At 50.7% G+C, this 12,723-nt stretch overlaps 1 protein-coding gene across 1 annotated transcript in view; it reads left to right on the forward strand.

Annotated features, from left to right (window-relative positions):
• Nucleotides 1–12,723, forward strand: part of PLEKHA5 (pleckstrin homology domain containing A5) — a 286,100-nt gene that overhangs the window by 175,986 nt on the left and 97,391 nt on the right. Inside the window, exons 8-10 of the mRNA XM_038765775.1 lie at nucleotides 3,307–3,407; nucleotides 8,815–8,930; nucleotides 11,388–11,789. Coding sequence (XP_038621703.1) covers nucleotides 3,307–3,407; nucleotides 8,815–8,930; nucleotides 11,388–11,789 — 619 coding nt within the window. The remainder of the gene's footprint in view (nucleotides 1–3,306; nucleotides 3,408–8,814; nucleotides 8,931–11,387; nucleotides 11,790–12,723) is intronic.

Below are 12,723 nucleotides of genomic sequence, written 5' to 3' on the forward strand. Positions count from 1 at the left end.
TTTATTGAGCGCTTACTATATGCAGAGCACTGTACTAAGCTCTGATCTCGTGGAAGAAAATTACAGAAAAACCGAAGAGGCGTCAACATTGTTCTCCGACTGGCAGATCAATCAATCAATCAATCAATCGTATTTATTGAGCGCTTACTGTGTGCAGAGCACTGTACTAAGCGCTTGGGAAGTACAAGTTGACAACATAATCAGACGTAGATAAAATGGGCCCGTTTGGCACTAGACAAGATTAAGATTCACCGTTAGCGGCGCAGCGTCGCAGTTGGCCTCAGAGGCTTCTGCCCCGTTTCTGGAAACGGTCTGGGGTCGAAGGAGACCGTCGGGAGCAAATTCCGGACCGCTATTGGCAAGCCTGACGGGCCGCCGATAAACACGTCTGGAAAAATCATTCAGGCGAAAGCGTCGGAATGAAGGGAGCCCATCCAGCAGGATGCGTCTGCCGACTGTGCTCGACCGGCCCCTCCCAGGAGCTGAGTGCGGCGCTCCGTACGGAGTGAGCGCTCGACAGATACTGTTGATTGATTAATTGATGTAGCACCTTAGCTTTTCCAAGTGACTCCTTCCTCAGAAGCCGTCCATCCCCCCGTCCCCTCCTACCTCCCCTCCCTTCTCTCCTCCTCCGGCCCAGCCCGCACCCTCCGCTCCTCTGCCGCCGCTCACCTCCTCACTGGGCCTCGTTCTCGCCCGTCCCACCGCCGACCCCTGGCACTCCTCTGGCCTGGGATGCCTTCCCTCCTCAAATCAATCAATCAATCAATCAATCAATCGTATTTATTGAGCGCTTACTATGTGCAGAGCACTGTACTAAGCGCTTGGGAAGTACAAATTGGCATCACATAGAGACAGTCCCTACCCAACAGTGGGCTCACAGTCTAAAAGGGGGAGACAGAGAACAGAACCAAACATACCAACAAAATAAAATAAGTAGGATAGAAATGTACAAGTAAAATAAATAAATAAATAAAGAGAGTAATAAATATGTACAACCATAATAAATATGACACAGACAATGACACTCCACCCCTTCGAAGCCTTACTGAAGGCCCATCTCCTCCGAGAGGCCTTCCCAGACTAAGCCCCCTTTTCCTCTTCTCCCCTTCCTCCCTTCATCCCCCTGACTTGCTCCCTTTGTTCTTCCCCCCGTCCCAGCCCCACAGCACTTATGCACCTATCTGTCATTTATTTCAATCAGTTGTATTTATTGAGCGCTTACTGTGTGCAGAGCACTGCACTAAGCGCTTGGGAAGTACAAGTCGGCAACACATAGAGACAGTCCCTACCCAACAGTGGGCTCACAGTCTAAAAGGGGGAGACAGAGAACAAAACCAAACATACTCACAAAATAAAATAAATAGAATAGATATGTACAAGTAAAATAAATAAATAAAAAAATAGAGTAATGAATATGTACAAACATATATACATATATACAGGTGCTGTGGGGAAGGGAAGGAGCGCTTACTGTGCGCAGAGCACTGTACTAAGCGCTTGGGAAGTACAAGTCGGCAACACATAGAGACAGTCCCTACCCGACAGCGGGCTCAAAGTCTAGAAGGGGGAGACGGAGAACAAAACCAAACATACTAACAAAATAAAATAAATAGAATAGATATGTACAAGTAAGATAAATAAATAAATAAATAGAGTAATAAATATGTACAAACATGTATACATATATGCAGGTGCTGTGGGGAAGGGACGGAGGAAAGATGGGGGAGATGGAGGGGGATTATTTGTATTAATGTCTGTCTCCCCTCTAGACTGTAAGCTCATTGTAGGCAGGGAATGTGTTTATTGTAGTAGTATACTACAGTAGTATGCAGGGAAGCAGCGTCGCTCAGTGGAAAGAGCACAGGCTTTGGAGTCAGAGTTCACGGGTTTGAATCCCGGCTCTGCCAACTGTCAGCTGTGTGACTTTGGGCAAGTCACTTCACGTCTCTGGGCCTCAGTTACCTCATCTGGAAAATGGGGACTACGATTGTGAGCCCCCCCGTGGGACAACCTGATCACCTTGTAGCCTCCCCAGCGCTTAGAACAGTGCTTTGCGCATAGTAAGTGCTGAATAAATGCCATTATTATTATTATTATTATTATTATCAGTGCTCTGCAAACAGTAAGTGCTCAATAAATACAACTGAATTAAATAGAATTGAAATGGACCATGCTAAGTATGACAGTTGGAAAATCCCATGACAGCCGAGAGTGCTGACCGCGAATTGTTTCCCCGCTTCCCCCCAGCCCCCCTTGGGGAGTAGAGGAGCAGGAAAAGGAAAAGCAGCGTGGCCTAGTTCAGTCATTCATTCAATCATATTTATTGAGCACTTACTGTGTGCAGAGCACTGTACTAAGCGCTTGGGAAGTACAGGTTGGCAACATATAGAGACGGTCCCTACCCAACAGCGGGCTCACAGTCTAGAAGGGAGAGACAGAGAACAGAACCAAACATATTAACAAAATAAAATAAATAGAGTCCGGGCCTGCGAGTCAGAAGGTCAAGGGTTCTAATCCCAGCTCTGCCCCTTTCCCGCTGTGTGACCTTGGGCAAGTCACTTCACTTCTCTGGGCCTCAGTTCCCTCATCTGGAAAATGGGGATTGAGACTGTGAGCCCCACATGGAACAGGGACTGTGTCCAACCGGATTTGCTTGTATCCACCCCAGCGCTTAGTACGGGGACTGGCACATAGTAAGCGCTTAACAAACACCACAATTATTGTTTTTTTCATTATCGTCTTTATTTTAATGGGTGGCACACTGCCTTCACAGCCCTGTTGAGGCTTGGGGAGGTGGGTGATTTGAGTCAAGTTGGGCAGGGAATGTGTCTGTTTTATCGTTGTGTCATATTCTCCCAGCCGCTCAGTACAGAAGCAGCGTGGCTCAGTGGAAAGAGCACGGGCTTTGGAGTCGGAGGTCATGGGTTCGAATGCCGACTCCGCCACATGTCTGCCCTGTGGCCTTGGGCAAGTCACAACTTCTCTGAGCGTCATTTCCCTCATCTGTAAAACGGGGATTAAGACTGTGAGCCCCACGTGGGACAACTTGATCACCTTGTATCCCCCCAGCACTTAGAACAGTGCTCTGCACATAGTAAGCGCTTAACAAATACCATCATCATTATTATTATTATTACAATGCACCGTACATACGAAGTACTCAATAAATACAGTCGATTGACTGATTGGGAGCAGAGGGATCTGAAACCGCTTGGCTCACTCCCCGCTGCGGGTGGCGGGCAGGGAGAAGAAGCCATTTTCAGTGGCTCACTGAAATTTCATCCTCCCTTCACCATTTCCTAGATGAAAAGGAAGAGGGAGTCTTAGGGAGCATTCTCCTGCCCAGTTTCCAGATCGCGATGCTCTCAGCAGAGGATCACGTTCACCGCAAATACGCTTTCAAGGTAAGGAATTCGTTCCTTCCCGGCCCGGCCGGCGGGAGAACGGGCGGGATCCGATAAAACGCCCGACCCGTGACGGGGGCTTCCGAACCGACCGCGGTCAGGATGGCCAGCGACCCCCGGCCTCCGCCGTCGCTCCGTTTAGCACCCGGAATCGGGAGGAGAAGCGACGTCAAAATAGCCCCGTGGGATCCTGGGGACGTGGAAGTCGATGACGGGGCCGAGACGTGGCTCTTCTTTTCACGTGTTTGGCCAGGCGATTTGTGATAAGACAGTAATTTGTATTTCCAATTCTCTCCAACATGTTTCCTCCCTTGGATTCCTGAGCTGCTTTCAGCGGACTCAGATACCATTGATTTTAAACGGCCCCGAAAGCCATCTTGGTAAGTACGGAGGCTCTCGACGTCCCGGATGGCCACAAAGAACCCGGGCCGCCGGAGGATTCGGGGTTTTCGGATTTAGGTCTCGGGATTTTCCCTCAAGCCTGCCAAAAGAACCACTTTTATCTGCGTCTCTGATGGACGCGGCTCTGGCCGTGCGCTGCACTTCTGCATTTTGGCGGGGAGCCCGTCTGTCAGTCAAGCAGTCTGTCAGTCATCATCAATCATATTTATTGAGCGCTTACTGTGTGCAGAGCACTGTACTAAGCACTTGGGAAGTACAAGTTGGCAACGGTCAGCCACATTTGGCAAGCTCTTACGAAGAGCGGTGGAGAATCCAGGAAACCAAGAAGTGGTATTGATGGCGGTAGGGCGGCCCAGTGGAAAGAGCCCGGGCTTGGGAGTCAGAGGGTGTGGGTTCTAATCCTGACTCCGCCACTTATCAGCTGTGCGACTTTGGGCAAGTCACTTCATTTCTCTGGGCCTCAGTGACCTCATCTGGAAAATGGGGATTAAGCCTCTTGTGGGACAACCTGATTACCTTCTTAGAACAGTGCTTGGCACATAGTAAGCGCTTAAGTACCATCATCATTATTAGTTGTCATAATAATAGAAGCAGCACGGCCTAGTGGCAAGAACACAGGTTTGGGAGTCAGAGGACATGGGTTCTAATTCCGCTCCGCCACTCATCTGCTCTGTGACCTTGGGCAAATCACTTAGCTTCTCTGGGCCTCAGTTGCCCTATCTGTAAAATGGGGATTAAGACTGTGAGCCCCATGTGGGATAACCTGATTACCTTGCATTTACCCCAGTGCTTAGAACAGTGCTTGACATTTAGTGAGCACTTAACAGATACCATAATTATTATTATTATTAGAGCCCAGGCATGGGAGTCAGAAGGACTTGGGTTCTAATCCCGGCTCTGCCACTCTTCTGCTGTGTGACCTTGGGCAAGTCATTTCACGTCTCTGGCCTCAGTTCCCTCCTCTGTCAAATGGGGATTAAGACTGAGAACCTCCTGTGGGACAGGGACTGGGTCCAACCTGATTAACTTGTATCTACATCAGCGCTTATTCACTCATTCAATCGTATTTATTGAGCGCTTACTGTGTGCAGAGCACTGTACTAAGCGCTCGGGAAGTACAAGTTGGCAACATATAGAGATGGTCCCTACCCAACAGCGGGCTCACAGTCTAGAAGGGGGAGACAGACAACAAAACAAGACATATTAACAAAATAAAATGAATAGAATAAATATGTACAAATAAAATAATAAATAAATAGAGTAATAAATATGTACAATCAATCAATCAATCAATCAATCAATCGTATTTATTGAGCGCTTACTATGTGCAGAGCACTGTACTAAGCGCTTGGGAAGTACAAATTGGCATCACATAGAGACAGTCCCTACCCAACAGTGGGCTCACAGTCTAAAAGGGGGAGACAGAGAACAGAACCAAACATACCAACAAAATAAAATAAGTAGGATAGAAATGTACAAGTAAAATAAATAAATAAATAGATAAATAGAGTAATAAATATGTACAACCATATATACATATATACAGGTGCTGTGGGGAAGGGAAGGAGGTAAGACGGGAGGATGGAGAGGGGGACGAGGGGGAGAGGAAAGAAGGGGCTCAGTCTGGGAAGGCCTCCTGGAGGAGGTGAGCTCTCAGCAGGGCCTTGAAGGGAGGAAGAGAGCTAGCTTGGCAGCTGGGCAGAGGGAGGGCATTCCAGGCCCGGGGGATGACGTGGGCCGGGGGTCGATGGCGGGACAGGCGAGAGCGAGGTACGGTGAAGAGATCAGCGGTGGAGGAGCGGAGGGTGCGGGCTGGGCTGTAGAAGGAGAGAAGGGAGGTGAGGTAGGAGGGGGCGAGGTGATGGAGAGCCTTGAAGCCCAGGGTGAGGAGTTTCTGCCTGATGCGCAGATTGATTGGTAGCCACTGGAGATTTTTGAGGAGGGGAGTAATATGTCCAGAGCGTTTCTGGACAAAGATAATCCGGGCAGCAGCATGAAGTATGGATTGAAGTGGAGAGAGACACGAGGATGGGAGATCAGAGAGAAGGCTAGTGCAGTAGTCCAGACGGGATAGGATGAGAGCTTGAATTAGCAGGGTAGCGGTTTGGTTGGAGAGGAAAGGGCGGATCTTGGCAATGTTGCGGAGCTGAGACCGGCAGGTTTTGGTGACGGCTTGGATGTGAGGGGTGAATGAGAGAGCGGAGTCGAGGATGACACCAAGGTTGCGGGCTTGTGAGACGGGAAGGATGGTAGTGCCGTCAACAGAGATGGGAAAGTCAGGGAGAGGACAAGGTTTGGGAGGGAAGACAAGGAGCTCAGTCTTCGACATGTTGAGCTTTAGGTGGCGGGCTGACATCCAGATGGAGATTTCCTGAAGGCAGGAGGAGATGCGAGCCTGGAGGGAGGGGGAGAGAGCAGGGGCAGAGATGTAGATCTGGGTGTCATCAGCGTAGAGATGATAGTTGAAGCCGTGGGAGCGAATGAGGTCACCAAGGGAGTGAGTGTATATTGAGAACAGAAGGGGACCAAGCACTGAACCTTGGGGAACCCCCACAGTAAGAGGATGGGAGGGGGGAGGAGGAGCCTGCAGAAGAGACTGAGAAGGAACGACCGGAGAGATAAGAGGAGAACCAGGAGAGGACGGAGTCTGTGAAGCCAAGGTCAGATAACGTGTTGAGGAGAAGGGGGTGGTCCACAGTGTCAAAGGCAGCTGAGAGGTCGAGGAGGATTAGGACAGAGTATGAGCCGTTGGATTTGGCAAGCAGGAGGTCATTGGTGACCTTTGAGAGCGCAGTTTCCGTGGAATGAAGGGGACGGAAGCCAGACTGGAGGGGGTCGAGGAGAGAGTTGTTGTTGAGGAATTCTAGGCAGCGCGTGTAGACAACTCGTTCAAGGAGTTTGGAAAGGAATGGTAGGAGGGATATGGGACGATAACTAGAAGGTGAGGTGGGGTCAAGAGAGGGTTTTTTTAGGATGGGAGAGACATGGGCATGTTTGAAGGCAGAGGGGAAGGAACCAGTGGAGAGTGAGCGGTTGAAGATGGAAGTTAAGGAGGGGAGAAGGGATGGAGCGAGAGATTTCATAAGATGAGAGGGAATGGGGTCAGAAGCACAGGTGGCCGGAGTAGCACTTGAGAGGAGGGAGGAGAGTTCCTCTGAGGATACCGCTGGGAAGGATGGGAGAGTAGCAGAGAGTGTTGAGAGCCGGGGGGATGGAGAAAGGGGGGAAGAGACTTTGGGGAGGTCGGACCTGATGGATTTAATTTTGTTAATGAAGTAGGAGGCCAGATCGTTGGGGGTGAGGGAAGGAGGAGGGGGAGGAACCGGGGGCCTGAGAAGGGAGTTGAATGTACGGAAGAGCTGGCGGGGGTGATGGGCATGGGTGTCAATAAGGGAGGAGAAATAGTTATATATGTATATATGTACAAACATATATACATATATACAGGTGCTGTGGGGAGGGGAAGAAGGTAAGGCGGGGGTATGGGGAGGGGGACGAGGGGGAGAGGACGGGGGGGGCTCAGTGTGGGAAGGCCTCCTGGAGGAGGTGAGCTCTCAGTAGGGCCTTGAAGGGAGGAAGAGAGCTAGCTTGGTGGATGGGCAGAGGGAGGCCATTCCGGGCCAGGGGGAGGACGTGGGCTGGGGGTCGACGGCGGGACAGGTGAGAACGAGGTACGGTGAGGAGGTTAGTGGCGGCAGAGGAGAGGAGGGTGTGGGCTGGGCTGTAGAAGGAGAGAAGGGAGGTGAGGTAGGAGGGGGCGAGGTGATGGACAGCCTTGAAGCCCAGGGTGAGGAGTTTTTGCCTGATGTGTAGGTTGATTGGTAGCCACTGGAGATTTTTGAGGAGGGAAGTAACATGCCCAGAGCGTTTCTGCACAAAGACGATCCGGGCAGCGGCGTAATGTATGGATTGAAATGGGGAAAGACAGGAGGTTGGGAGAGTGGATAGGAGGCTGATGCAGTAATCCAGTTGGGATAGGATGAGAGATTGAACAAGCAGGGTAGCGGTTTGGATAGAGAGGAAAGGGCGGATCTTGGCGATGTTGCGGAGGTGAGACGGGCAGGTTTTGGTGACGGCTTGGATGTGGGGGTGAACGAGAGAGCGGAGTCGAGGATGACACCAACGTTGCGGGCTTGGAAGGTTGGTAGTGTCATCAACAGTGATGGGAAAGTCAGGGAGGGGGCAGGGTTTGGGAGGGAAGATAAGGAGTTGAGTCTTGGACATGTTGAGTTTTAGATGGCGGGCAGACATCCAGATGGAGATGTCCTGAAGGCAGGAGGAGATATGAGCCTGGAGGGAGGAAGAGAGAGCAGGGGCAGAGATGTAGATTTGGGTGTCATCAGCGTAGAGATGATAGTTGAAGCCATGGGAGTGAATGAGGTCACCAAGGGAGTGAGTGTAGATCGAGAACAGAAGAGGACCAAGAACTGATCCTTGACGCTTAGAACAGTGTCTGGCCCATAGTAAGTGCGTCACAAATGCAGTAAAAAACAAAGCGTCTCTGGCGAACTGGGGATAAGATTCAATCACGAAATCAGTGGTATTGATTGAGTGCTTACTGGCCATGGAGTACAAGATTCCTCCTTTCCCTCCGGCTAGTCAGTGTCCAACCTGATTGTCTTGGGCTTAGAACAGTGCCAACTTGTACTTCCCAAGCGCTTAGTACAGTGCTCTTCACACAGTAAGTGCTCAATAAATACGATTGATGATGATGATGATGCTTGACACGTAATAAGCGCTTAACAAATACTGTTACCATCATCATTGCTATTTTTATTAGGGACTTTGAGCTCGCCGCGGGCGGGGAATGCGTCCGTTTGTCGTTCGGCCGTATTCTCCCAAGCGCTGAATACAGCGCTCTGCACCCAGGAAGCGCTCAATAAATGTGATCGAAAGAAGGAGGACGGGAGAACGACGACTCAGTGTGTTCCCTTGTGTTTTCCAGCTACTGGTGTCTGTCCCCCCCCGGCCCCCCGTTTAAGTTGGCTGTGTGGTTCGCCATCAGGCCGCTCACCCCAACATGAGGACCTACTATTTCTGCACGGATTCGGGCAAGGAGACGGAGTTGTGGATGGGCGCCATGCTGGACGCCGCCCTCGTCCAGACGGAGCCCGTCAAGAGGTAAGGGCTCCCGCGGGGCGGGGAGGGGACTCCAGGAAAGAGGCTTAGCCTGGAAGCCAGAGGACCTGGGTTCTCATCCCGACCTTGGGCAAGTCACTGCACCTCTCTCGGCCTCGGTTACCTCCTCTGGAAAATGGGGATTGGGTCTGCGAGCCCCACGCGGGACAGGGACTGAGTCCAGCCCTGTTGGCTTGTGTCCACCCCTGCACTTAGTACAATGCCTGGCACATAGTAAGCGCTTAACAAGTACCATTAAAATTATTATTATCATTATTATTATTATTAATTCCAGTTCTGCCAACTGCCTTTTTTTTTTAAAGGTTAAACACCCACTGTTCTACTTGCTGGAGTAGATGGAGGATAGTCAGATCTAGACTGTAAGCCCATTGTGGGTAGGGAATGTGTCTGTTTATTGTTGTATTTTTCCCAAGTGCTCTCAGAGAAGCAGCGTGGCTCAGGGGAAAGAGCCCGGGCTTCGGAGTCAGGGGTCATGGGTTCAAATCCCGGCTCCGCCAATTGTCAGCTGTGTGACTTTGGGCAAGTCACTTAATAATAATAATAATAATGTTGGCATTTGTTAAGTGCTTACTATGTGCAAAGCACTGTTCTAAGCGCTGGGGGGGATACAGAGTGATCAGGTTGTCCCACGTGGGGCTCACAGTCTTAATCCCCATTTTACAGATGAGGTAACTGAGGCTCAGAGAAGTTAAGTGACTTGCCCAAGGTCACACAGCAGACGTGGCGGAGCTGGGATTCGAACCCATGACCTCTGACTCCAAAGCCCGTGCTCTTTCCACTGAGCCACGCTGCTTCAACTTCTCTGTGCCTCAGTTCCCTCTCCTGTAAAATGGGGATTAAGACTGTGAGCCCCCCGTGGACAACCTGATCACCTTATGACCTCCCCAGCGCTTAGAACAGTGCATTGCACATAGTAAGCGCTTCATAAATGCCATTATCATTATTATTATTAATAAATACAATGGGATGAAATACGATTGACTGAAGTCCCTGTCCCTCACGGGGCTCACAGTCTTAATCCCCGTTTTACAGATTAGGGAACTGGGGCCCAGAGGAGCAAAGTGACTCGCCCAAGGCCACACAGCAGACAAGTGGCAGAGCCGGGACTAGAACCCAGGTCCCAGGCCTGAGCGCTATCCACTAGGCCATTCTGCATCTGCTTGGTGTGTGACCTTGGGCAAGTCACCTCGCTTCTCTGGGTCTCAGGTCCCTCAACTGTAAACTAATAATAATCAATAATATTTATTGAGCGCTTACTGTGTGCAGAGCACTGTACTAAGCGCTTGGGAAGTACAAGTTGGCAACATAATAATAATAATTGTGGTATTTGTTAAGTGCTTACTGTGAGCCAGGCACAGAGAAGCATCATGGCCTAGTGGCTAGAGCCCGGGCTTGGGAGGCAGAGGACGTGAGTTCTGATCCCAGCCCCGCCGGTTCTCTGCTGTGTGACCTCGGGCAAGTCACTTCACTTCTCTTAACTTAGAGAAGCAGCGTGGCTCAATGGAAAGAGCCCGGGCTGTGGAGTCGGAGGTCATGGGTTCAAATCCCTGCCCCACCAACCGTCAGCTGTGTGACTTTGGGCGAGTCACTTCACTTCTCTGGGCCTCAGTTACCTCATCTGTAAAATGGGGATTGAGACTGTGAGCCCCCCAGGGATCGCCTTGTAACCTCTCCAGCGCTTAGAACAGTGCTTTGCACATAGTAAGTGCTTAATTATTATTATTATTATTCGCTGTGCCTCAGTGACCTCATCTGTAAAATGGGGATTAAGACCGTGAGCCCCACATGGGACAACTTGATTGTATCTACCCCACTGCTTAGAACAGTGCTTGGCACAGAATAAGCATCTAACTAATGCCATAATTATCATTATTATTATCATCATTACTACCGATATCACTATCGATATTACTATCAATACCAGTTCTCCTTCGTACTTAGACTGTGAGCCCCATGAGGGACGGGGACTGTGCCTAACCTAATTAGCTTGCGCCCACCCCATTGCTTAGAACAGTGTTTGACACAGTATGTAATGGCATTTATTAAGCGCTTACTATGTGCAAAGCACTGTTCTAAGTGCTGGGGAGGTTACAAGGTGATCAAGTTGTCCCACGGGGGGCCCACAGTCTTAATCCTCATTTGACAGATGAGGTAACTGAGGCACAGAGAAGTTGAGTTGCCCAAAGTCGCACAGCTGACAATTGGTAGAGCCGGGATTCGAACCCATGACTCCAAAGCTCAGGCTCTTTCCACTGAGCCACGCTGCTTCTCTGAGAGCTGTGAGAGAAGCAGCGTGGCTTAGTAGATAGAGCCCAGGACTGGGAGTCAGAAGGACCTTCGGCTAAAAGTTCAGCCTCCTTCACACTCTTCCTCACGATAACCCTGGCGGGCGGGCGGCGGTTTTCTAAACAAGTCGTCATCTTTTTCATCCCGGTGTAGAGTGGACAAGGTAACGTCGGAGAACCCCCCTTCCCAGGAGGTCAATAACGTCCCCAACCACAAGGCCCTAATCCGGCCGGAAAGCCAGAACCACCAGAAGAACAGAGAGGCCGGCAAGCTGGAAGACCAGAAGGCCCTGGAAGCGGAGAAGTTCGGCTTCCAGAAGGACGGGCGGGAGAAGCCCTTGACGAAGATCAACAGCGTCAAACTGAACTCCCTGAGCGGGGCGGAGCAGGAGGGCGGCCAGGCCGGGCCCGGGAACCCGGCCGGCGGCGCCCGGCTGGCCAAGGGGCCGGGCCCCGGGGAGGCGGCCCACCTCATCCAGAGGACCAATTCCATGCTGCAGCTGGAGCAGTGGATCAAGGCCCAGAAGGGGAAAGGCCACGAGGAAGAAGTCCGAGGGTAGGTCGCTTCGCCCCGCCTTTCTCTTTGATCAGGAAAAATCCTCCTGCGGGAGCCAGATTCTTCTCTCCCTGCCTTCTCCGCACTCCCCGCCCCCCGCCTTTTGTTTTTAATGGTAGTTGTTAAGTGCTTACTATGGGCTGAGCGCTGTACTAACCCTGGGCTTCAAGGCTGTCCATCACCTCGCCCCCTCCTACCTCACCTCCCTTCTCTCCTTCTACACCTCACCCCACACCCTCCGCTCCTCTGCCGCTAATCTCCTCACTGTACTTCGTTCTCCCCTGTCCCGCCATCGACCCCCGGCCCATGTCATCCTCCGGGCCTGGAATGCCCTCCCTCTGCCCATCCGCCAAGCTAGCTCTCTTCCTCCCTTCAAGGCCCTACTGAGAGCTCACCTCCTCCAGGAGGCCTTCCCAGACTGAGCCCCTTCCTTCCTCTCCCCCTCGTCCCCCTCTCCATCCCCCCCATCTTACCTCCTTCTCTTCCCCACAGCACCTGTATATATGTATAGATGTTTGTACATATTCATTACTCTATTTATTTATTTTACTTGTACATATCTATTCTATTTATTTTATTTTGTTAGTATGTTTCGTTTTGTTCTCTGTCTCCCCCTTTTAGACTGTGAGCCCACTGTTGGGTAGGGACTGTCTCTAGATGTTGCCAATTTGTACTTCCCAAGCACTTAGTACAGTGCTCTGCTCATAGTAAGCGCTCAATAAATGCGATTGATGATACAGCTTAGTACATTCATTCACTCAATCGTATTTATTGAACGCTTACTGTGTGCAGAGCACTGTACTACTACTACTAATAATGATGATGATGATGGCATTTGTTAAGCGCTTACTATGTGCAGAGCACTGTTCTAAGCACTGGGGGGGGGGATACAAGGTGATCAAGTTGTCTGGAGAAGTACAAGTTGGCAACACAT

This window comes from Tachyglossus aculeatus, chromosome 2 (assembly GCF_015852505.1).
Source record: "Tachyglossus aculeatus isolate mTacAcu1 chromosome 2, mTacAcu1.pri, whole genome shotgun sequence".
In the NCBI taxonomy this organism is placed as follows: domain Eukaryota; kingdom Metazoa; phylum Chordata; class Mammalia; order Monotremata; family Tachyglossidae; genus Tachyglossus; species Tachyglossus aculeatus.